The sequence below is a fragment of the Brassica napus genome, chromosome A3 (genome assembly GCF_020379485.1).
Source record: "Brassica napus cultivar Da-Ae chromosome A3, Da-Ae, whole genome shotgun sequence".
Taxonomy (NCBI): domain Eukaryota; kingdom Viridiplantae; phylum Streptophyta; class Magnoliopsida; order Brassicales; family Brassicaceae; genus Brassica; species Brassica napus.
The window spans coordinates 29,809,705-29,836,612 of NC_063436.1; the positions used below are offsets into that span (position 1 = coordinate 29,809,705).

A 26,908-nucleotide genomic window follows, 5' to 3' on the forward strand; every position below is an offset into this window, starting at 1 on the left:
GGACTGAATAGGATTAAATAAAGTGACACTTCTCTGAGACGCAGCTAACCAGATTACTTTAAGGTCATTAGCTTTGCCTTCAGAAAGAGCTCACGTAGTCAATAAAAAATAACTTTCTTAGCAATAGCAACATCACAGCTTGATGCATATGTTTCTTTAAATGGTTCTAAAAGAAGCAAAGGATCGAAGTCATATCTCTAATAGTACGACCCAACTCCATTCCTTTCAAGGCAAAGTCTCATATGAATAAAAAAACACAAGTTCATATATCAAAACGGGTGGGTGGTTGTTGGGTGATTGATTTCACCTCACTGGCTGTTGATTGTAGTGATTCTTCTCTTTCTTTTTCTTTGCAGCAGCCAGCTTTGCCTTCCTAGCAGCTGCTTCTTGTGCAGCAACTTTTGCAGCAGCATCAGTCTCTTTGCTTGATTTCTTCTTCTTCACTGATGCAATCTTCTTCAGCCGTTCTTTGATATCCATGGAAGAAGAAGCCTCCTCGCTCTCCAGCTCACCGGACTCACCTGCAGCAGCATCTGCGTTGCTCTTTACTTCATCCTGAGATTCTTTAACCTCCTTCTGTTTATCCTTCTTTTTCTTCTTCTTTGAGACCTTTGATTCCCCGGTTGTGTTCTCCTTCTTCTCTCCCTCTCCATTGACTTCTTTCTTTTCTTGCTTTTCTGTTGGGCATTGACAGAAGAAACTTTTATCAGTACTGTCAAATGATTTTCTCAGCAAGTAATAAGAAGCCAGTGAGCAGAATAGTGTGATACCTTGACCATTGCTATCCTTGGGTGCAACTCCAAAATCTGCCAACAAAGCGTCAAACTCAGCTTGTTCCTTCTGTTTCCTCTCTTTCTTGGAAAGCTGCCTCTCTGCCTCCTTAGGTGGTGCAGGAACTTCAGGAGCCTTTTTCACCTCAGGCTCTGCTTCTGGATGAACTTGTGTCTCATGCTCTTCCTCCAAATCATCATCATCATCACCTTCATCAAGAACATCTTCTTCACTTTCACTTTCCTGCGAGAACAGGCACATCTCAATGAACATTACAGACAACCAGGGCTCAAACTTATACTGCCTAGAGAAAATTCTATAACAACAAAGTTCACATTCCACTTAGATATATGGGGCAACCTTCACCATACAAAGCAAGATTCATTTTCCTCTAGGACAATAAAACAACTACAAAACATAAAAATGCAATATTCTTATCCATCATCAATCCGTCAATTACAATGGGAAATCAAAAGCAAAATAGAAAGCTAGAACCACTGAATGGTGGAGTGATCAACGAGAGTAGTTTCAAGCAGTATCACTCGAAGTATGTGAAGTCTAAAGACGTTGAACACAAGCTAGAACCATTGAACGCTCAATCACTCAAAAGCATGTGAAATCTAAACACAGTGGAGACACCAGAAACGAACATACACACATGAAAGGTCTAGACTTTTCCAACCTCAACGTGAGCCTCTTTTGCATCGGAAGCACTCCACAAGGGCTGAGGAGGAGGAGGAGCAGTGGTGGCGAAATAGTCCTCATCTTCATCGTCACTATCAATATCAGCCCAAGCCTTTGCCTTTAGAGGCGTAGGCGCCCAGAAGACCTGTGGCTCAGGCTCCTTATTGACGGAGGAAGCTTTGGCCTTATCGGACTTCTTCTTCTTCTTCCGAGTATCCAAAGCGGCGAACAAGTTTGTGTTTTGAATCGGCCGCATCGATCCTTCGTCTCTCCTGCTTCCTCCACCAACCATCTCTTCTCCTCTCGATTCAGAGAAGACGAAAGTGTGTTCCTTTACGAAACCCAGTAACGGAGATTCGCGATTGGAACGTTAAAAGATTGATCGAGAAAGTAGAAATGAGGAGGAAGAGATGAAGAGACGGATCTTTTATGTTATTTATTATTAAGAATGTTATGGATTAGTTAAATCTAGACCGTTTAATTAGTAACGCGCCGAGATCGGACGGTATCCGTTAACCCAATTTTTATAGTTCAACCTCAGTTTTTGTTTCTTCTGGTTCAGTAATATTTTCAAGCTCGGAGATGTCATCAGGAGTGTCTATCTGGACAAAAGGTACAGTACTGAAATCAATGACAAGTTCTCATGCAAAACATTGGTATGCTAATTTCCTTTCTTTGTTCATTACACTAAAGATAAAATGCTTCATGTTAAAGAGTTATTTTCACCCTAAGTGACTTTCTCAGTTTATATTACACTTTAGAACACTTTCAACTACCAAGGTAGTTCTTACATGGTTGTTTACCTTGTTGTCCTTGGTTAAAACCAAACGAGAATCAGTGTTTAGTGATTCCTCTTCTTCAGTTAATATTCTTTTTAAAATAAATCAATTTAAAATTCTGGAACTGAAAGCATATTAATAAATTGGTTTTAACTTTCATCTCTTATCTTATCTCTTTGCACAGTAACCTAAGCAAAACTTTGTTGAGAAAAGTTACGGAGATTTACGACGGAGGCAAAGAAATCTGACGACAGAGACAGTGGGCTAAGATGGCATTACGTCGGAAACGTTTGGCATTGCATCACACCAAAATTGAAGTGTTAAAAAAGAGCCACTCAATAAGCTATCAATGTAATTGACAGCCACACCTGCTTCTTCTAAGCTTTTTTTTTATCCTGTCATAGTTAAAGATGGTTTGTTTATTGTTTGTAATTTAAGGAATTCAGTTACATGAATCTGTGGCTCGTATAAAATTATATGGACAACAATCAGTGTACACTAAGATGATGAATATATGAGTGTCCATATGGATACAATAGTTCTTGTACACCTTTTATAGTGTCCACATGGATACTTTAAAATTTCGACCTTTTTTAATGTCAATAATGATATGGAATTATGGATGCATAGTTCTTGTGCACTTATCTCTATTTATTTAAACTTCTTTCCATCTCATGATCTTCAAACCTTACCAGATAAGCTAACATATATATTTGATCTCATTCCAAAAAAAGAATTTTAGAGTGTACATGTGTACAAGCGTTGTTGTGTACAAATGTTTTTGTACATATGTACAAGATTGTATTCTTGGTGTACACATATATACAAATGTATATTCAAACAACATCGAAAAACAAATTCATGATTTAAGTGGTCCATCTGCAAAGTATATGACAATAATACAAGCACAATAACTCAGACATATAAACTCTAGATGGCAAAAAAGTTTATTCTCCACCAAAAGATGTTACATGATTCCAACAATGAGGCGTTAAACAATCAAAAGTTCCAACAATGGGAGTTTGGCTCCTAGTCTAGCTCACATACTTGCGATTATAACTCAAAAAGAGAGAAGCTTTTCTTCTCTATCTCTCTAATGTGTAAACTGTAATAAATTAAGCTGTAAGCTGTAACCTTTCTGAGTGAGCCACCGTCGCGAAGCCCCATAACTGGTAAATTCATGCAAGACGAAAAAGCAAAACGAAGATTCTTGTCCTTTCATGTTCTCAAGCTCAGTTCGTGAGCAGAGACAGAATCTAAACGAGGAATGGACAGAGTGAGGGCATCTTAAGCTCAGTTCGTGTACTCAAAGCGTCTCCATTTCTTCAAATCAATTACCAAAACTCTTGTATTCCTTTATCAAAAAAAAACTCTTGTATTAGTAGCAAGGTGAACATGTCTCGGAGATGAGAAAGTGGAAGAAGATGCTCTCAGGATAAAGTGGGAGTTGGAGGATGGAGTTGAGGGCTGCGACTGAGCGATTCTGAAATCAACACTGGAAAAGGGTTGCAGATGACGGAATTAACGCCGGAGAATCTATGTGGATGAAAGAAGGAGGGCAGATGCCGGAATCAACGCCTGAGAATCTGCATCGACGGGATGCGTTCATGGCGGCTAACAAATGGATATCGGAGGCAGGGTGTCTTAAAGATAATGATTTAAGGCAACTTCTCTAAAAAAAAATTAAAAGGATTTTCATTTACAAAAAGTAAAAGTGGGCTTTGAGTTTCTTGGTAAGGATAGAACTAGGTTAAGTAAACTAAGAAATAAAAAGGATAGGGTTGTCATTTTGTATAATCAATGTGTATGATTTAGTGTGGGAAAGTACCTTAGGAGTGAAAAGTGACTTACCGTGTAATAAAAAGAGGAAAAGTGACCTTTGGTGTAAATGTTTCCATGTTAAACTTGGCCAAATCCAATGTTCAGGGCCTTCAGGCTGTCAGGGAAAGCAAGAAAGCTAGTGCAAACTTCTTGGGATCTAGAAGCTTAAACGCTGTGGATAAAACATTACATTAAAGATTTAAACTTCAAAAATATAGAGTTTTGGAAACTTCAAAATAGAGTTTCTTTTTGGAAATGCTCTAAGCATCAATGCGTCAAGATGAAACAGAGGTTTCCATCATCAACCACTTCCCTTTAATACTATATTAAGCTCTCCTTCTGCTATTGGTCCTTGATCATTCTCTGTTTCATCCAAAAGGGAAGTGGTTGATGATGGAAACCTCTGTTTATCTAATTTCATTTAATTTGATCATTCACTTCCCTTTAATGTTATGACCATCCAAAAGATTATAAGTTTATCTAATTTCATCGATGGAACTTGTTCCAGTGCTCATAGATTGTAGACGACAAAACAAATATTTCCAGGAAACAACAGTTTATAATTATTTTTCTTTATAATTGTCATCTTTTGAATTAATTCAACACGTCAAAAAAAAAAGAAGGAAGGAAGGCCATGATATGAAAGATAACAAAAATAAAACAGTGTTATTAATTTAGTTAGAAAATATATAAATGATCATTCTCTCGGAGAACATCAAGCTGCTCAACATGTGCTCCATCTACCATCACAATCGTGCTTCCCTGTTTCCCCAACTTCTTCTCTGCATCCACCATATATATTGACACAGTATATAACTTACACTCCAGAACTGATACAGAATCGATATACGTATATATAATACCAAAAATATAAAGATGAATAACATATGAGTAGTGAAAGACTGAAACTGACCAGCTAAGTCGAACAGAAGTGGAAGGGAATCAGGCAAAATGATAAGTCTACCATTGGAATCACCATTCTTGTTGTTATCTTGATTAGGAGGATGCCCATGAATTATCACTCTCTTGGGAACTCCCTCTCTTTTTGGCTCTTCTTCTGCATTTAAATTTTCATTTTTGTTTATTTTTTAAAAAAATATATAAAATAAATAATTGATCTAAACATATAATTTAAAAAAAAACTATGTTCCAATCTACATAGAATCGTCTTCTCACTATTTTCATTTTCATCTCTCGAGAACGTGACCATCTCCTCATTGTAACTTTGTTGTGATTCTTCTGTGTGAACCATTTCCTTTCACAAAATAATATGGATTTAACTCAAAACCAGTTGATAATGCAAACTATGCATTTTATATATGTGCATGAGAAAACGTACCTGAGCATCTGCATTGGCTAATAAATCTCTAAGAAAAGGGATTTCTTTCTTCAATTCATCATTTAGTTCCTTGAGATACTGAAACAGAAGAAAAAAACATTACTAAATGTTATAATATAATTATATAAGAAATAGTTGTTGATGTATTTTAAATTCAGTAATCTATAACTAGAAAGTTTGATGAATTTACAGCCATGAAATTGGTGATGATCATTTTGGCGTCGTCAACATCAGATTGAACCATTTCTTTGAACTTATGATGACTGATTCGAATAACTTGTGAAAGTCTCCTTGTCCTCACAGTGAAAGGCTGAGGAATGTTGAAGACAACTCCAATCTCTCCTACCATATCCCCTGGACCTAACTTAGCCAATACCTTCACCACCGTATATGTATAAATCAACTCTTAGATCTCTTGGTCAATCTTTGAGTCTAATTAAATGTTTTTTTTTTATTAAACTAGGTGTAGATTAGTAGATTACCTGTTCACTCGCGCCCTTGGATCTAATTATTTCCTGTGATTTCAGTTTTATTTTTATCAACTGAAGTCTAATAATATATATTGAATATATATTGAGTATGTAGAGAACATACCACTCCTCCAGATACAATTATGTAGAAATCCGTTGGAATCTCATTCTGCAATATTATCTCCATTTTAGGCGGAAAATACTCTGCCTTTATATGAGAAACCTACAACAACAATGAACAATTAATTAGTTAATTAATTAATATCTTCTTTAACAAGAAACAAAAATAAATGGAATTGTTGATGGATTACTAGCTGGATGATGAGACCATCAGGGAATCCTTTAAAAAGATAAGCATTCTCGATCACGGAGCGGAATAGATGTTCGTTAATGCTTGATCTTATGGCCTTAGGTAAGTCTTGTAGAACCTCTTCTTGCTTTAACTCCGCAGTCTTGAACTTGAGCTGCATATGTGCAAGCATCTGCTCCCTCATCATATCCGGTAACTTATTCTTACTTGTATACCGCAGTATATGATTGATGGCAGTCCTCTGTCCAACAAGAAGGTTAGTACTTGTTAAGTTGTACCAGTTTGGTTGTTTTAGCGAAAAGAAATGAATAAAATAAAGATAAATTACCATGGTGAATGTACGTAGAGCGCTATGGACAACAAGATTGGTCATGTTACCAATGATATAAGCGGCAAGACCAATGTTAAAAAGCATGTAGAACATGTTGAATGTCTTCTCACGGGTATTAACTGCATGCAAATCGCCATATCCCACGGTGGTGAGTGTGACAATGGACCAGTACATTGAGTATGTGTAGCCTAGCCATATGCTTCTTTCCTTGAAATCCTCAACTTGTGATCCTATCCATGTATCTACAGGCCTTGGATAATGGTAGGCTATCCAGAATAAAATGCAACCCGCCGTGTGTACCCAAAATATCGTTACCTAGAATTTAAATTATTTTATAAAGAGGACTTACATCTACCAAGTTATATAACAGATCACACATGTCTTGAAGAACTTACGCAAAGAAGTTTGATGACTCTGACCACGAAGTAGTTGAAAAGTGTGTCTTTCTCTAGTCTGTAACGAGAAAGAGAGATACACTTAGGAATTTATTAGGTCTATATACTATAGTGCAGTTTATGTCAAAAGCATATACATATATGGATACACAATTCCCGACATGTTTAGTTATGGAAGGCTTTCAACTGACGTGACATGGAATAAAAATGATGTGGAAAAATTATTCTATTAATTCTATTATTTTACCATTTAACATACTAGAACTAAAGGGAATATTCATTTTATCAATTCCACAACAATTTCACACACTTATATATATATATATATATATAAACATTCTTAAACATTTCTACAATTTTGATTAAAATTGAATGAAATAATGGATATTTCATTTTTAACATATGCATTCATTTTATTTCATCTATTTTTATTTTCTAATTTCATTTCATGGTTACCAGCCTCTTATATACATGCAGATAGAAGAAACCTTTTAAAGAGTTCAGCTACGCGACGGAGACGCCAGAGGCGGAGCAAGTTAAGGAAGCCGAAAGCTTGGCCTCGTCCGATATTTCCGGTAATCGCTTTATAAATGAACTGAATCGGTAACGTTGATAATACGTCCATCACAAAGGCCACGCTCTTCAAGTACCTGATAATTGTTTCACATGCATGTTATATACTTTATCATTAAATATTTTATTATATTACTGAATGGTGTAACTGTTACCGTCTGGCGATGAGCTTGTGGTCGTCGACGATGAGGTAAGTAGAAGTATCCAAGTAGGCAACGAAAAAAGTGAGGACGATATCGACGGCGAAGAAAAAGTCAACGACGAGATCAATGGTCGGGATAGCTCCATCAGCAGCTTTCTCGAAAGCTAACTCGAAGAGAGATGCCCATGCCGAATAACCCACCAGAATCACCAAAAGCAATTCCCACAACCTGCCATTTTTTATATAAATATTACTCTATTTTGTTATTATTATGACATGATTATTAATTTTGGAAGTGATTTAAATATCAATACACCTGACACATTCGTAGAAGTTATGCGGATTGATTCGTTATCAAAAATTCAAAGTGGACATATAAGTGTGGCGGTATGTATATCTTTTAAAATCAGGAAAAACCGTTCTTTTATAGATGAGTTTATTCAAAAGAAAAATGAATATCAAAGTTATAAGCTATACAAATGAAGATCAAAAGATTGTAAATTATTAATTCACATAATCAATATACAATTTCTAATTTAATCGTATCTTTCTCTAAGTGTTTTGTCTTTTTATGTTTGGTTCATATTTTGTTTACAATCGTAACATAAGGTCTCATCATTCCGTATACATAATTAGTGTTAGTGAAAGAATATTGCAATAATAATAACCTGTAACGACGATCATAAGGAAGAACGATGAAAGATTTGGAAGAAGGGTTGTTATCGTTTTCGATGACTGTCCCAAAAGCAGGCAAGAGACTGCTAGAAACTGACGTTATGTTCCCCACATCTTTGCTCGACCTTCTTCTGAATAGTAACGATGACGGCGATCTCTCTTCCGGCGTCCCTAACGCCGTGGAAGACCTTCCTCTTCTCAACAACAACGGTACCGGGGATCTCGCCTCTGAAGTCGTCATCGACATTTTTTTTTCTCCTTCTTCTTGTCCCTCTTTCACGCTTGGTTTTGCCTCTCTCACTCTATCTTGTAATTTATATTATTGTTTCCTTTGTTACTTTTTAGATTACAACTTTACAAGAAGGTGGTGAGCAAGTTGCGTTGACTTTATATATTGTTTTACCTAATAATGTGTGGGAACTTTACTTTTGTAACCAGTTAATATTGCTAAACCTAAAACACTACAACATTACCATTTAATGAATTAAGAGTTGATTGATCGCTGCTATGTTAGCATTATGGAAAACTCTCAAAAGATTTTGTAACATTTTTTGCTTATTTTTCTAAATTATTACATTTATATGTCTCATGTAGTCATGTGTGTATTTAATGCGACAAACGGTGTAACGATATAATCGAGGTCTACATTCTCCAATACAGCTAGAGAGGATAATGTTTTCGTACGAAAAATTAGTATTTAAAGTTTTGAGATTCTCAAAGTCAAATCTTGACGTAGTTTTTTGCTTTATTAGAAGGATGTCATCTGACAAAAATAGTAATGTTGAAAACAATGCCAACAATAGTAAATATATACTATTAAAATAAGATGCGCGCACTATGTATTTTTAAGTACATAATGTTTTTTAGTTTTTTGTCACATTAATCGTGAATAAACAGGTCTTAATTACATGAAAGAGCCACTTATCACGTTGACAAGTGAAGTTTCAATAAATGAAAGTGTTAACTGTGACTGGAGAGTTAGAGAGGTTATGTTGTGTGTTCATCACCGGGTGAGAACAAAAGCAACATACAAATGGTATCAATGTGTCAGGTGTATGAATAGATGCGGCTAATGGCTAGAAGGGAACGTGAAGATTGTTTCTCCATATTGCATAAAATATCTTAGTGTACAAATAATATTAGCTGCATAAATAATATATGAAAAATAAATAGGCAAAAAATTAACTATGCCAATTTGCCAAATCTAACCCGACTTGTTGAGTGTTACTATTGCTAAGCCTAAAATATTACAACATTACCATCTGATCAAAAGTTGATTGATCGCTGCTATGTTAGCATTATATATGGAAGCTCTTAGATTTTGTAACGTTTCTAAAATGTCACCTCTATTCACGTCTTATATGCTATGAAGCACGGGGACGTCAAATTGATTGACGTATCCGTACCGGATACGTTTCTGGGACGGGGACATTTCAGATACGGCACGGGGACACTTTGGAGATTGAACGGTTAATTATGGAAATTTTCTGAACAAATTTGCTTTGCTATTATCCTTTCTTAAGCTTATTCACTTACTTTTCTTCCAAATAAAACATAAAAAGTAGAAGTTTATACTAGATTTTGAATTTATAACCTACTTTCTAATCTTTTTAGTTTATTAGATAAGATTTACAGGGACATATTTTTATTTTTCAGTATATAAATATAAATATACATATATATATATTTTTATTGATATATATTTGCCATACTCGTACCCATAATTTTTTAGTTTTGCTGTTTTCCGTCCCCGCTTCCGTACCCGTATCTGTCCCCGTATCCGTCCCGGTGTATCATAGCTTATATGTATGTTTAATGCGAGAAGGGGTGTAATGATATAATCGATGTCTACAATACAACTAGAGGATAATGTTTTTTTTAATACATAGGGTTAGAAAGTTTATCAGTTAAATTTGATCTGATTTGTTATTTTCTTCTATTCGATCCAAAAATCTGGATATCCATAAAGTTTCAGAACAAAACAAATAATAAAAATCAACAACCGTTTAAAACGAAGCAAATCACAAATAATAAAATTAAGGATCGGATATCTGATCCGCTTCGACCAATATAAATACATATATATATATATTGATCAAATTTAGATTTTTAAATGTATGAGTTTATATAATTGTTATTTAACATATGATTTAATAAGTTCTATTCACATTATTACTTATAAAAGTATTAAATTAAAAAAAAAAATTGTATGATCTATATAACTTTTTCTTAAGTTTGTTTTTTAAAATCTAATTTTAAAATTTACAAACATATACTTTCACTGCTTCTTTTATTTTATATTTTATATATCATGTAAAAGTATTTTAAAGAACAAAATTATCTTGTTTTTTTTAGATTATCTTTATTAAGTACAACAGAAAAATATATCCGTAAGTATTGTAAATATCTGAAAATATCAACATATTTTTTAAATATCTGTATTTTTCCAAAGCAAAACAAATCAAAAAATTGATATCCATAATATATAAAACAAACCACAAATACCTCTGAAACCCCAAAAATCCGGATATCCGATCCGTTTCTGGCCAAATTTGAAGTATCCGAGTTGAAATACTGATATTCTCAAAAGTCAAATCTTGACGTAGTTTTTCTTTGTTTCTATTAGATCGTTGACACATGACAAAAATGGTAATGTTGAAAACCATGCCAACAATAGTAATAAATATATATTAATAAAATACGAGACGCTTGTACATTTTTTTTAATACATACTAGCATTTTAGGGGCAATATGTCTTGGTAACATGTAAAGTGTCGAATTGATCATATGGAAAATCTACATAACAAAAATAAACCAGATGCAACAATCCTTTGTCATTGACGATTCTTCTCTACTATGACTCTTTTCTTCTTTTCACTGGTTCAACTTTTTCTTTTTGGTCTAAAGGTTTCAAATTTCTCTATACTAAACGAGTAAAGATGAGTCTTGGCAAGAAGATCATCAATTCTCGTCATCAGTAATTGATGCAGATAAATATTTAGGATATTTACAAATATTTATTATTTAGTTTATTAATTATTTAGATCATTATCTTTATTATTTTAGGATTTTACGGTTTTATTATATATAACCATCTAGGCTTAAGTTTGTATTCAGTTTATGATTTGATTAATAAAAGTTAAGAGATTTCTCTTTAATCCTTGTTTTCGGCTAGATCACTGGTGATCTCAACGAATTTAAGAAAACATTAATTTTAAGTATTCTTAGACTAAATCAGATCCTTGTGTTATTCTAGTTTTCCGAATATTTTCAGAATCAACGGATCTCTAGTTCTATCCTATAAAGCGTCCGCTACATCAGTTATGGACTCGTGTTTGCTCTTCTGTACTCCCAAAAAAATATTTATGAAGTGTCAAAAAAATTTGAAAAAGGAATTAAACCCAGATTTGGGGGTTCATTAATGAACGTTTCAACCAAATTGTCACTGTCCATTAGTAAATAAACAGATAATAAAATCTGGATTATACTCTTTTTTGTAGTGTCAAGTGATCATCTTACAGTCCTCCACGTGGGTCCGCCCATGAGTTCAACGAAAAGTGGCCTATACTGCTCCGATTACAAATACTTGTGTGAATTATATACAGCTCCATTTACACCCTTATTCTACTGACATGCATATGCATTGATTAAATTATATACACAAAAGCTTCAATCGAATAAAACGATGATTCTTTCTTTTTCGAAAACTAAGTTTTTTACCTTAATCGAAATATTATATATACTTTCTGGCTCAACAAGCCAAGGTCTGTCAACCATACAACAGGTTACAAGCCACATCCAAAAAATTAGTTAACAGAAACCATTAGCATTACAAACGCACCTACCAAAAGCCTCCCCAAAAAAAACCCAGCCACCAATTTGAGCGCCAGATAAATATCTTTCATTGGCAAATAGAAGATCCAACCAGCGGGGTCGGGGGTGACCCGCAGCCACATAAGACTGAGTAAGTTCTAAGCTCTTAACACTTTCGAAAACTAAGCTTTTAATACATAAAAACATTTGTATTCTTATCTTTTTTTTAGATTGCATGTATGCCACTAATTTCCAGACAAAACAGCCTTCCTTTTATTTGGAGTTTGTGTCACTTTGAGATACCGTGGATTAGGGGTGACATATTTTACAAACTGAGTTTGACCATTTTAAACCGAATTAAAATCAGAACCAATTTATGAAGTAATCCAAACATAATGATATTCCTATACCAAATTTTCCAAACCAAAACTGAATCAAACTCAAATTTTATGAAATGAAAAGGAAATTAAAAAAAATTCTAAAGTTCATCTTTCAATTATATATATACATATGAATATACTCAAAATGTAAATATTAATTTATTAAATAGTGTTTATCAGGTAAAATCTTAAAAAATATCTTTAATCATTACTTTGGTTTTACAAGTATACTAGTATTGATCCCGTACTTTGTACGGGTATATTTTTGCTTGCAAGATCAAGTTTCAGTTATATGTAACTAAAATTGCAGGTATAAAATAAATCTAATTTATCATAAGTAAATGTGTATACATTAACAAACCATTGACACACTTATTACTGATTAACCACGATATATGAAATTAAATTATATTAGTTTTTAAAAAATTCTTTGATTTTAGTTAGTTTAGTTGATAAAAATATTAGTTTGAAGTTTTTCTGGTTTACTTCATGTTTTGTCTTACAGGGAATATAATATCTACAAAGTTTACTAAAAAAAATCATGTAAATGTCTACAAAAATTGTGGGTTACCTATCAATTGCAAGTTGAAAGGTCAGAGTCCATGAACTCTCTTGGAAGCTTCTCTCCCAACAACAAACACTTCCTGAAATTGTAAACCGAATAGTTAAAAAAAAAAAAAATTAGTGTCAAACAAAACTAATACTCAAAAAAAAAAGAACAGATTCTTTTTATTGAACTTGTTGCTTTAATGCATCAGTCCTTCCTTGTAAATTTGAATCAGAAAGAGACGAAATCTATGTCTCCAAGAGATTAACATAGGCGTGATTGCTTCTTATTATTGCTTCGCTGAGTCTCCATTATGAAAACTCTTGAAAATCCCGCTAAGAAATGAAGCGTTAAAAAAAGAAAAATGAAGCGTTTACGCTCGATCGTGCTTCTCGGACTGAAGCAGCTACGACATCCTAACTTGAATATGTTTCTGAATTTGGTGCCCAAAGTTGGGAAATAGCTCTAGAAGAGAATGGATTTAGGCATTAAATTGAAGGATTGTAACCTTTTCCTAATTAACATTCGATCAGTTGAGAGTTCCGCTGCCATTTGTCTATCAAATTCTCGAAATATATAGGAATAGGAAAAAACGTTTGTAGAGGAAGGAGGAAGGAGGAAGATCGTGGATCGTGGGCTACAGTTTGAAAAAAAGAAACAATTGCTACAATTATTTTTCTTTTCCAAACTATTGTTTTGTTTAATTTTTTTTTTCTTAGTTTTGTAAATATTGAGATTTTAGAAAGAAAGTCTTGTGATATTTTGAATTAGGGTTTTAAAATTGAAGGAGTAAATATAGATTAATCATATTTTGTTTTCGATGAAGAGTTTCTTTGTTATTTTGTTATTTGTTTTTGTTTGTCAAAGATATAGGATAGTGTACGGAAAAAAAAGAACGTGGATGAAAAAAAAGGTAGTGAGCAGTTACATTTTTTCTAAGTATTATTTTGTTTTTATTTTTTTAAATCGTTTCTAAACATTAATTATGTGGCAGAATTATATGTTTTGATTGGTCGTGCGACTTGTGATTTAGTATATAAAAGAATAAGGTAGAGAGCTAATTAAGTGCATTCATCAAATCGTCTGTGAAGTAACATCTATTGTTTCTTCTTACTTTGTGTTCAGTTTTTGTTTCTGTGTCCTAATTGAAGACAAAGAATGACTTGTTGCTTATTTCTTCTAACGTACACTACTTGCAATCTAGTCCGGTCCATGTAGACAATGCTGTCACTGAAATTAACACGCCAACAAACTTTACTATAAACTTAGAAAAAGAAGAGAAGCTTTATTCCTGTTTTGATAAAGTTCTACCCAAATGGGTATCCTAATCAGAAGAGCAAGAGTCACCAAGGACATCCATCACAATCACATCTGTAAATACGTGGATACATCAAGCAAATGGGTAATAGACGGTAGTGTAAATGTAATTAAGCCTATAGAGAAACATCAAAAACGATCATTCACAATCAATGGTTCTAAGAGTGACTTGGGCATGTATACTTTTGATTCTCTCTGGAGATATGGTTCTCGTATTGGTAGTGGTGGATATTAAGAGATCGGGATTACGAAATCACCTAGATATATTACCATGTAACTATTAGGATAGTTAGCATTAATGTATAAATTAAATTTAATATTCTATAATGTAAAGAACTTGTTAGACAAGTTATATATATCTGTATAAATAAGTCTATTGGCTAAGTTAACGAGAAGAGAGAAACTATTACACATTTACACTACTTAGGTTTCCTCCAAACATGGCTGTGATACCATGACAAGTTTCTTCGGCTTCCAACTTAAAATTAATTGGCGGTAAGTGGAGTGATCCAAATCTCTTATATATTACTCAAATCCCTTACATATTTTCAACGAGGGATCTTCTATTTAACAGTGGACCAATGAATGAATTTTAATAGGTCAAATTATGTACTTAAAAGAAAATAAAGAAAATGTTTCACCTATGGATTTCGGACATTAGTAACAGAGCAACCGAATGTTTCGAAGCTTTTGTGAACAAAACAAATATTTATACATATTTAAGGGGTGTTACGTGACATCTCATTTGTCTATTTGAGTCCATTACTGATTGGGAAGTTTTCAAACAATGTTCTAAACATATATATTGATGAGTTTCTCATCATAATTTTTATCAGTTATATTTACTTTGAATTGAAGTCTCTGAGACTTTCTCATTACTTTTTCAACTTTTTGAGAGATTCTTTAACTAAAGTTAATATAACCGGTGAAAAACTACAAGGTGATATTTACCGATGCAAATGACCTAAAGTGTAAATATGTATTAATATTTCTATTTTACTATGCAATTTTCAAAATCAAAATTATATTTCAAAAACAAATTCTCAAAATTATAAGAATCTTTTTTAAAGTATCTCAAATGATTTTGAGATTCCCAATGACACACTTTATAAATATGCATTAGTTACTGATAAACTTAAAAAGATGAATTAGTTCAAGTTTCAGATCTCTCTTTAAATTAATCGATAAAGTTTTTCCTTGGAAGAGTCAGAATGACAAGGTCTTAATCAAAATAAAATATAAAATCCAAATTTTATAATTCAAAAATATTTATAATAATACAATAAGAAAAAGATAATCTAATTTTTATTGTTGTATTGGGAAAAATATTAATTAATATGATGTGTATCGTTGTATAAGCAAAAAACACTAATTATCTTTTTCTTATTCTATTATTAGCATGATGTGTATCGTTGTATAAGCAAAATATAAGCGAAAAATACTAACTCTCTCTCTCTCTCTCTACAATTTTACTCTGTTTATTTTATCTATGATTCTAACATTTACTATGTTTCTTCTTTACAGATCGTTGATGGTGAAGAGATGTCACTTTGGGAGATGGTGTTAGGCGTAAGCTCTCTCTCTCTACCCTCTGTTTATCTCTGATTCTAAACTTTTCATCTTTTTTTCTGTTTATCTCTCTACACTTTGTTTCTCTCTCTCTGTTTTGTTACTCATATTTTCTCTGGTTTTTTTCTCTCTCTTATAAATATTAAGTAAAATATAATATAAATTTAACCATAATATTATCGTTAATTCTTTTTAATTAATTTCAATATAATAATAAATTATTAGCTAAATTATAAAAATATTTATTACTAACTATAATTGAAAATAAAATATAATTAAACTTAAAATTATGGAAAGTATGTCAAATCAGCGAATTCACTTTTAAAATAATATTGATTTGCTAATATTATATATATATATATATATATATATTCTGCTAATATTTACCATTTTGCTAATTTTAAGAAAATTCACTTCTCAAATCAGCAAATTAACACTATATATATTATTTACTATTTATTAATTTTTGCAAATATTTTGCTCATATTTGCCAAATACTGATTTGACTATTAATCAATCAATCAATTATTGATAAACATTTAGTATTGAAAATAGAAAATATTGTTTAATCGGTACAATCTATACTATTTTGTAATTTTTTTATACAAATATTCAAGGAGAAAACAAGTTCCGTTCTTACGTAGTTTAAAAAAATATATAAATTACGTAACTGCAAAATCTCTTCCTACCTTTTAACTCCTAAGTTTTCTCAAATCACTTTCACTGCGTTCATTGTTGAACCATAGCATTTGGAACTTCCAAATGGTTTCATTTTTTACGTAACTTTTGGCAACTAATTTGTTTCTTTTATTTTTTTCTCCCACTATTTTTATCTATGATTTCGTCTTCTTAATCAATTTGCTTTTATGTGTTTTGGAGTGTAGTAAAAGAAAAAATATACAGGTTTATGACTACTTTTTTTTTGACTAAAAGAGTATTTTTTTTAATTCAGATGATATATTCTCTTCTTTACCTGATATTCATTTTTTGCATGATTTATTTTGAAGATGGCAGTTGAGGTCCTCCTATTTTAGAGCTTAGTTCTTCAGATAAGAAATGAAAATTAAAGCATCGTCGATAAATGAGGTAATAGTTGGTACATACGATTCTATTTTATAATAATTTTTGAGTTAGATTATTCTTTTATTTTTATTTACAAAAAGAGGATTAATTATTTTACAAACTTTAGTTTTTCTTTTTCCATTGGCTTATTCTTAAGATAACAAGGGGATCTCGCTGCTTATATGGGTATATAATCATACAAGACATCATACAGACCTTAACTCATTTTGAAATATGAATGTGAGTATTTTGACTTTTTTTTCTTTCAGTTAACCATGGAAAACTTCAGTGTTTAAAGGTTTTTTTCAACTGTAAGCTTTGATTTATTATGACTGTAGGGTAAAATAAAGACTATGTCATCTTACCATTGAGGAACATGAAGATGATAAGTGATGCTGAGAGAAAGAGGTTAATATCAATGGTTAGAAGAGGTATTTTAGTCCAGGTTCTAAACGCGGCCTACAGTTTCCTAGGTACAATATATATATATATATATATTTTTTTTTGTCAAACCCTAGGTACAATATATATAATTTACGGATTTTAGTAGAAAAAAAGAAGTTTTCCGAAAACGTGTGGAACTGTGGATGACAAGACATTCAAGAATTAGCTCAATAACATGTACAGATGCAAAGGTAATTAAAAATCAATTGTGTGTATTTCATTCTATTTCCATAAAAAGAAGCAAATGTTGTATAACTAAAATGGGTCTATTTCCCATCTATGAAATTAATACTTTTGTTTTAATTTTGACAAACAAATTTATCATACTCCATCATATAGAAATTTAAAATGTGCATATTTTATTATTTTTATGCAAGATCGTTGGTGATTATGTAACAGTAATCCACAATTTTGTATGTATCCTTGATATATCTTAATAAAAAAAAGGTTGAATTTATTTTTGATGACTTATGGAAAGTAGACATAAATAAAGTAGAAAGTAGACATCAATAAAACTTCGGTATCCCCAACAGATTCATCGGTGGAGGAGCGACATTGTGCGGTGGAGTCGGCGGCGAGAGAAGCAGAAGCTGCAGAAAGGAGGCGTAGTCGACTGAAATGGGAGTACAATGATCGGGAAGCCTGGGTGCGCTTCGGTTGTTGTTAAGGATCCACGTTATCGTTGAGGTTGCGACGTCAGGAGCTGTTTGGTTCCTTTGGAGCTTAGCTCTCTGCTCCCTCATGGCCATGAATAGAGCGAAGAGGATGGTTAACAAGATTTTGGTCCAAGGGTTCTGGACCACCTCCTCGCTGAAAGCGATGGTTATGGAAATTAATCCATCAAAGGCGCCGAAATCGTTCAGCCTCTTCGTCAATTTCAGGATTGTGATGACATGGTACATTGCAAAGTATAACTCGAGCGTCGCGAGCCAGTCGGCTAGATGCAACGCTCCTTCCGCGATCTTGGCGAGGTTCTTCAGCAACTCTACTATTACCATTGCATAATTGGGCGAAGGTACTCTGGCACTATAAAATATGATTTTGTGATTTATGTGGTCTCATAAGAATTATAGAGAAAAAAATAAAACTCGATCAAAAATTATTAAGCAAAAACAAAGTAAGCTTAATAACATAGTAAGCTCTCGGTCTCTCTCTCTCTCTGGTTTGTTACTCATATTTTCTCTGTTTTTTTTTGCTTTCTCTCTCATATAAATTTAACCATAATATTATCGTTAATTTTTTAATTAACCTCAAGATAATGATAAATTATCAACTAAATCATAAAAATATTTATTATTAAAATTATAATTGAAAATAAAATATGATCTAAAATTATGGAAAGTATGACAAATCAGTAAATTCATTTTTCAAATAATATTGATTTGCTAATACTATATATATATATATATATATTTGCTAATATTTACTACTAAGTGATAACCCGCGCCCTGCACGGAGTGAGTGACTAAAAAAAATTATTAATTTTAATATATAGGTATTAGAAAGTCAAAAGTCACAAATATTGGATATAATGAAATATCTTACGAAAATGTGCAGGTTTATATAACATAAGCTTTTTTTTTTTAATTTGTATAATCGGTTAGATTCAATTGAAGTATATTTTATGGAAAAAACATCTATAAGAGTAAGCAAAAACTTATTATGAATTTAAGATAAAACAAAACATAGGCAATATAATTATTGTTTTCCTAATAAAATTATGATTATAATAATTAAAGAAACATAGGTAATAGAAAAGTAAAACACCAAATGATGTGAAATTGTCTTCAAAACTCTTCGTTTGCAATCCTATAGAGAGAAATAACAAAGAATAAGTTTACCAAACAAAACACACTTATTTACTCTTTTCTACTAAAGAAAATGATTTACCTCTTTCTGAAAACATCGATTTATGGAACATCATTGGGTTTAAAAATGATTTTTGAAAACTCTTTAATGTTAGTCACGTTCTTCAATTTTTCTTATCATGATAAAAAACAATATCAAGCAAAATATTAAGGGGATATAAGCCCCAACACGATTTTTATTTTAAATTAGTATAATACATTACATATTCCCCAATTAGATTAATCGGCAGTAAACTGTCAAGTATATCCGCTTTCTACAGAAACACAACTTTCACCCTTACCTTCTATGTAGATTTGAAAGTCTTCAAATCAGAAACAAAATCAAGACCGGCCATTTGAAATTATATAATTTATAAACGTTAAAGGCTGAATGATTTCTTTGGTTCCCATCAGAGCTATATATATAGTAAAGAAACCTAGGCAACTCAATTATCGGGAGTGGCGAAAAAAAAGGTGAATAATGTAATTAGTGATCAATCAATTATACCATATTGAGACAATTCGTAGCAAAATAAAATCCATAGACCCGCAAAATAATTAATTTTGCTTTGATCTTGCACTAACTACACAATATTTTATAGATTGAACTTGTCAGGCAAAATTGTGTGATTGAGTATGAACATAAATATACAAAAATAAAGGAGATTAGGAAACAAAATTAATATCTTCTAAGTTTGTATTCATAGCAATGAAAAAGTAATTATAGGAAACAAAGTGATTAATTTTTGAAACAAAAAGAGAACACACTTTTATAGAACACACACTAAATTACATTCTATACGTGAATAAGAACTATTATTCCGTTTGTCGTTCTTTTTGAATTACAATAAATAGTTACAATATGCCGTCCATATTATTGTTTCTCTCAGCTTATTATAATCAATACTTGTTATGTTTTGATAACGATCAACAAATGGACAATATAATATGCTAATACGATTTTATGTAAAAATGATCATATAGTATAAAAGGGGTTGGAGAGCTCCTCGTGCTGAGAGAATAATGCTTTTATCATTATACTGAAAATTGGTCTATCATAAATCGTATTCTTTTGAGAATATGATAAACATGTTACGTGAATGGAAATAATTTAACCGGTATGAGACAGATGCTAAGGAGGAGATCCGGAAATTTAGAAAGCATATAATAAATAATTTTAAGTGACAATTAAATGAACAATGGCAGTATATATAATCTCTACTATATAAAAGCAACTAAATTGAATCAATTCTAAGTTGTCCACGTAAGCTAAAATATTCACAACCAATTATTCAGCCACATCATTTAACCTACCTCGCCGTCTGCGTAACCAAATCGTCACGGTTTCAAATCTTCTTCTACTCTCTTCAACAACCTCTGTTATTAATCTCTCGAGTTAAAGCATTATCTTAAATCATTCTTTCAATTCCCAGAATCAATCATTATAAATTTGTTCTCCGTCCGTTTCAAAGATCCATAACACCACCACTATAAATCTGCGGGAAGTACAGCCCTCACCACATATCGTCAAAGCAACCCATTCACTCAAATATGATATCTTTGTCAGTTGACATGATTCAGATTACCAGAAGAGATCGTAAAACTACAAACCAACGACGATGACGAAGAAGATGAATCGATGAAGCCACAAGTGGTAACCATTCATAAGATCTTCTCTAATGCTAACATGCCGCTGAACTTTGACGAAATCAATGAGAAAGAAGGGTCCAACGATGATTATGATGGTGAAGACCACAGAAGATTCAATCTGGAATCACTGAGGCTTTGTATAACTGATGATTTCAAGGTAATACTTATCTTTTTATTAAGATTTTGGTTGAACTATGAAATGTAGAAAGAGTGTAACAGATGATGGATCTCACTGTAATTCCTTTTGCAGACACATTCAAAATTTCTCTCATGTCTTTCATGAAGAATAAAAGAGATGATGCAATGGTGAGATCTATTTAGCATAGAAAACTTATTCTGATATGCAAAGTTTAGAATAATAGTTTTGAGTTTCCATGATCGTGTCTCGGTATTATCAGCACATAAGCGTCTTATTGCTCAGATGCCAGCAGAAGAGTAAGTTTGAATGAAGGCCAAGGATCAAGCCAGAACGGCAAAACATTTGGTATGGTACTGGCCAAACTCAAACCATCTTTTTCCTGTGCGCGTTGCTTTTGATGATTACTCACTATAAGTCTGTAACAATTCGTTAACCTTGCTCAGATAGGATATATTAAATCTCCAAGCTATTTGAATTCCAATGAGAATATTCTTATAGGTGTTGCCACTAGAGGAGGTATGGTTTCCTCAATACTGAATCCAGTTTAGTCCTCTCTTTCTGATTGTTTGGTGTGCTTTTTCCTCCTTTTAATAACTTACTCAGTTTTTTCTCCCTGAACTAATCGAATTATAGTGGTCAAGATTTTTAGTGTTGTAAGTTTTGTTTATCCTTCTTTTTCAATATTTTTGTCTCTGATAATGTTACCTCTGATTCATATTTTTGGTTCTCGAACAGGTAAACAAGGCTTCGCATGCTCAGAAGTTTCTGATTGCTTCAAGGTTAAACGAAGCTTAATGTAGCTAGAATCTTCGTACATTGTTCGCATGTATATTCATGAGTCGCCTGTCTTATTTTGCCATCTAAATCTGTTTTTTTTTTATGTTGGAACATCCATCAGTGTAAAAAAGAGAAGAAAATAAGTATTCTTCTCAGAGTTCGGGGTAACAATGAAAACAAACTTTTAAGTCTGTAACATATATAAATGATCAATATATAATTTGATTCTATCATGAAGAGAAATTAAAGGTCTTAGCAGTTTGGGTATGACTCCTACTTCCACCTGTTCGAAATAAACAAAGCACAAACGAAACAAGAGTTATAACTCATAAGATTTCAAAGCATTATATAGTTAACACAGAATGCATTATCTTTAAATGTAGAATTAATGTTATGATAAACAACAAGATACATAAAAGTTCAAAAAAAAATAAGATACGTTCATTACAATTTATATGTTTTTGAATATAATATTATTAAATTATTATTTAAAGTTGATATTACATATGAGAGTATCATCATTTAGAGGTGTTATTGGTTTATGTATTTAAAATGATTTTAGAAATATAGATAGTATTTACAAATTCAAGTAAACTATACATATTTTCAAATCTAACCTACAACTTTTAAATAGTATTTACAAATCCGAAGGTTTTTTCTTTGGATTTTAGTTTTTATATTTTTTGCAAATAAATCTATAAAAATACATTTCAAATATGAAATCGAATCCATTAATAAATCCGTATATTATTAGATAACACCTGATGTAAATTAGAATTTATAAATCATGAAATCAATAAGACATGATTGTGATATGGATTTTAAAATTGTAGAACCAATAATACTAGATTTAATTTAGATTTTAAGATATATTCAAATACATCAACCAATAATCCATTCTGAATTTGTGTTTTATTGCCGATCATGTATAAAAAATAAAATACAAAATATGATAATCTATTCCACATAATTACATAAGAAGTAAACCAAGTACTTCAACTCAAAAGAAGAAGAATGTCAATTGCATCATTATTGTTTTAGTGAGTATGTTTATTCTTCCATAGAATATAACTCTATTTTAAAATAACCAAAGTTCTTTTCTACATTGATCACAAATTTTTAAATTATATTAGCATTTACAAAATAAAGTAATGTAGGAAAATATTGAATTAGAACTACCCAAAATAAAACTAAATAGAAAATAAAACCATTCATAATACATAATGAAAATCAACAAATTTAGGATATGTAATCCGCGCGTAGCGCGGAAAAAGAATCTAGTTAATCTAGTAAGAAGAGGGTCTTTAAATATATGGTGTGAAATTGATTGTGGTATTGACACCTAGGAAATGACATTCTTGTTAGTAACACATGAAGTAAATGTTAAATACTAATAATGCTCCTTAAATAATATAAAAGAGATTTTGCTAATCTCAAGCTAATTCACTTCTCAAATCAGCAAATCAAACACTATATATATTATTTACTATTTACTATTTATTATTTTTTGCTAATATTTTTCTCATATTTTGCCAAATAATGATTTTGCTATTAATCAATCAATCAATTATTGATAAACATATAGTGTCTAAAATAGAAAATATTGTTTAATCGGTACAATCTATACTATTTTGTTTTTAGTAGTTGCTGTTTTTCAAGTTTTGTTATTTTGGGAAAGTTTTATCTACAAAAGATATTCAGAAACCAAAAACAGGTACTATTAATTACAGAAATTGTTCATCCAACATCACTGATTACTTGAGATGTTTCCTTTAATTAAAAGTTCAGTTTGACTTAGGTAGTGATTGGTAAAAGTCCGAGTGCGGTATTTGAAGCGGTTTTGTCAAGTCCGCAATAAAGTCACCAATCACAAAACCAGTTAAAAACCTTGCGGTTTTGGTAAATGAAAAAGTAAAACCGCACCTATACAGTAACTGATGGAAAATGGTCTTGAAATTAATGGATCGCACTTGAAATTTGTAAACACCTTAAGTAGCGGTTCAATGGAAAAACGCATTTCCACTTTATTTTATTTATTTATCTAATAATAAATAATTAAATATGCAATAAAATTATATAAGTTAATTATTAGAATGAACGAAAAACTCAACTGCATCAGTTTACAATAATGTAACATATCAAAAATACTTTGAACCTAATTGAAAGTCAGACATAAGTGTTGGGTATCCCTTATGTATATTTGGATTCATTTTATTAGGTCTCATTTTAACATTTTATATATTAAAAATAATTGTATGGTAGATATTTTATTTAATTTAAGTTTCTAATAGTTCTCACAAATAATTTTCTAAATTTGACTTTTTAGAAGAAAAAGCTTACAATCATTTTTTCTAAACTACAATAATTACTTTTAGTCAAAAACATATTATTAAAATAGAAACTATAATATTTGGAGTTATAAGTTAAAACAAAAATTTCAAATAAATTTTAATATTTGGGATTTTAATATACATCTATCTTATTAAAACTCAAGTACAAAATATGATTGTTTGGAAACTTAAATAGTAGTCTAAATGAAATGTGTTTGGAAACATGTATAATTAGATTCATTTTAGTAATTTCAAAAACATAACCCTTTTACCATAAATTATAAATCATGTGGCCCATTTACAAAATCTCAAACGTAAGCCCACTTTTTTCATGTTTTTTAAAATGAAACATGTGATTATCTTTTTGAAAATATCTTGCTTAACCACCAAATCATTTCGTTACCATAAATTTGGGACCGAATATATTATTCCGTCTAACAGATCGAATATTATCTTTTCTGTTTCATTCATTCTTTCTCTCCACGTAAACACTAAAACCAAATAAATACACCTTCCTTAACTATTTATGTGCAATATATTTTTAATATATCAATGAGATTTCAGCAAGAAATCCTAAAAATACACAAGCAGCTAAATATTCTGCACTAATTTGTTACCATGTTTTGCGCAAACAAGTTTAATAGTATCTAATATTGAATAAGATATATTGTCATATATATGCGCCCGCGCGGATATTATTGTTGACACCTATTTTGAAAAATAGGATTGTACCTCCGTGCGGATGTATACAGATACATGATCGATCATATTACAAGGATAGTAGTATTAAGAACAAAGTAATGGGCTTATGTTATTAAAAAAAATTGAAAGTTCATTATATTATAAGAAACTATCTATTTGGGCCAGTTTTAAAATATACGAAAATGGGTCAATCTAATTGTCTAAAACTTTTTTTTTCTAAACTAACCATAAAACAAAATTTAAACTTTATACACATATTTCAAATAAAAATAATAATTTAAAGTTGATTTATATCAAAAATTGATTAAAAAATAATACATATATTCAAAAATGGATTTTTACTAAACTATTTTTTAATAACCATTATAAAAAATATTGTCAATATATATAAGAAAAATACAATACAAAGCCCAATTTGAAATACCAACTCAAATTATGGTTTTTATATTTCATATTAAGTTTTAAAAATATAATATATGTAATTATTTATATGATGGTACGTATAAAATACTATTAATTATATGATTACTTATATGATGGTATGTATAAAATACGATTAATTATATGATGACAATATACGATATATAATAATGACTAGGGATAGGCTTTCGGGTACCCATACGGGTTTGGTTCTGATCGGTTTGCGTTTCGGGTTTTCGGAGTCAAAGATTTCAGTCCTATTAGGATGTTTCTACATTTTGGTTTGAGTTCGATTCAGATCTTTGCGGGTTTGGTTCGCGTTTGGATAATCCATTTAAATTATTTTTAAAGTTTTAAATCATTATATATTTTAAATTTCTCAAAATCTATAAATAAAATAATATATTACTTATAAATTTGAATAACATATGTCAGAATACCTAAGCTTAACATATCAATTGGCTTGATTTAAAATTTTGGATACAGAATCAATAATTATTTTAAGTATTTTTGGTGATTTGAGTATACTTTAACTATTTCAGATATTTACTTTTGACTATCTATATATTTTCAAGTATTTAAACCAATTTAAAAGTATCATTTTTGATGTTTTATATACGTTAAATCTAAAAATAATTAATATATATAAGTATATAAATCTATTTTTAGATAAATTCGGGTACCGAATACTTCGGTTCGGATCAGATTTGATTCTCTAAATAATAAAATTTTGATTAATTTGAATATTTAATCAATTTATGTTCGGGTTTGGTACTATATTTTTGGATCGGTATTGGTTATGTTCCTCGGATTCATTTTGTCAAACTCTAATAATTACATAAAAAACAAATATCAACATATATTTCAAAATATACACTCGTGCAGGCGTGCGGGTCAAAGTCTACGATTGCCAATGTTATTATTATTATTTTTTTGTCAACCCAATGTTATTAATTATCAAATTAACTATCATTTTAAAAAATAAACTATATACTTACTTTCTGTACAAATTAATATATGAGTTTTTTATGTGGTCAAATATATCTGCATAGATACAATATACAATACATAGATACAATTTTAAATGGCCAAATCTTTTAAACAACCATTTTTAGTTTTTATCATAAAAAGGAATTTTAAAGAAGAAAAGTACCAAAATATGTTTTACTAAAAACACAAAATACTTTTCTACTCATCGTTTTCTATTTTTAAATAATAAATTTAAAAATTAAAATGCTTTTAAATATTTAAAACTTTCAGTATTTATTTTCTACTCTTTAAAATCTTAAACCTCACCCTGAAAACTCTTCCCATCTATCTTATTAAAACCAAAGTTTATGATTAGATAACCTTATGGATATAAGATTAAATATACCTTTTAATAAAACTATTTTCAATCATTTCTTCTTTTTTAGACTAAATGTGGAAGAAAAACTTACATAATGGTCATTTGAGGATATATTAATACATACTTACATTTTAAAAAATATATATATAATTACATGACTGATCCAACACACATCTAAGAACAAAAATATATAACACAGTAAAGTAACGAAATATATAGTCTCAACAATAAACTAAAGTAGTACAAATGAAACGAACATAATTATCGGAAAAT

At 30.9% G+C, this 26,908-nt stretch overlaps 2 protein-coding genes across 2 annotated transcripts; both read right to left on the reverse strand.

Moving 5' to 3' along the window:
- Positions 1–95: 95 nt before the first annotated feature.
- On the reverse strand, positions 96–1,869 carry LOC106423374 (DNA ligase 1-like). The gene is made up of 3 exons (XM_013864149.3): positions 1,454–1,869; positions 771–1,014; positions 96–677 (listed from the first exon to the last, which is right to left on the reverse strand). The coding sequence occupies exons 1-3, from the start codon at positions 1,745–1,747 to the stop codon at positions 304–306; spliced, it is 912 nt and encodes a 303-aa protein (XP_013719603.1). The 5' UTR covers positions 1,748–1,869; the 3' UTR covers positions 96–303.
- A 1,178-nt stretch (positions 1,870–3,047) lies between these two features.
- LOC106423372 (potassium channel KAT3-like) lies at positions 3,048–8,932 on the reverse strand. The gene is made up of 13 exons (XM_022717762.2): positions 8,284–8,932; positions 7,629–7,844; positions 7,389–7,550; positions 6,901–6,958; positions 6,503–6,820; positions 6,176–6,415; positions 5,989–6,087; positions 5,877–5,909; positions 5,585–5,770; positions 5,395–5,472; positions 5,232–5,310; positions 4,969–5,112; positions 3,048–4,837 (listed from the first exon to the last, which is right to left on the reverse strand). Exons 1-13 carry the CDS (start codon positions 8,535–8,537, stop codon positions 4,734–4,736), a joined length of 1,971 nt encoding a protein of 656 aa, XP_022573483.1. The 5' UTR covers positions 8,538–8,932; the 3' UTR covers positions 3,048–4,733.
- Positions 8,933–26,908: the final 17,976 nt, after the last annotated feature.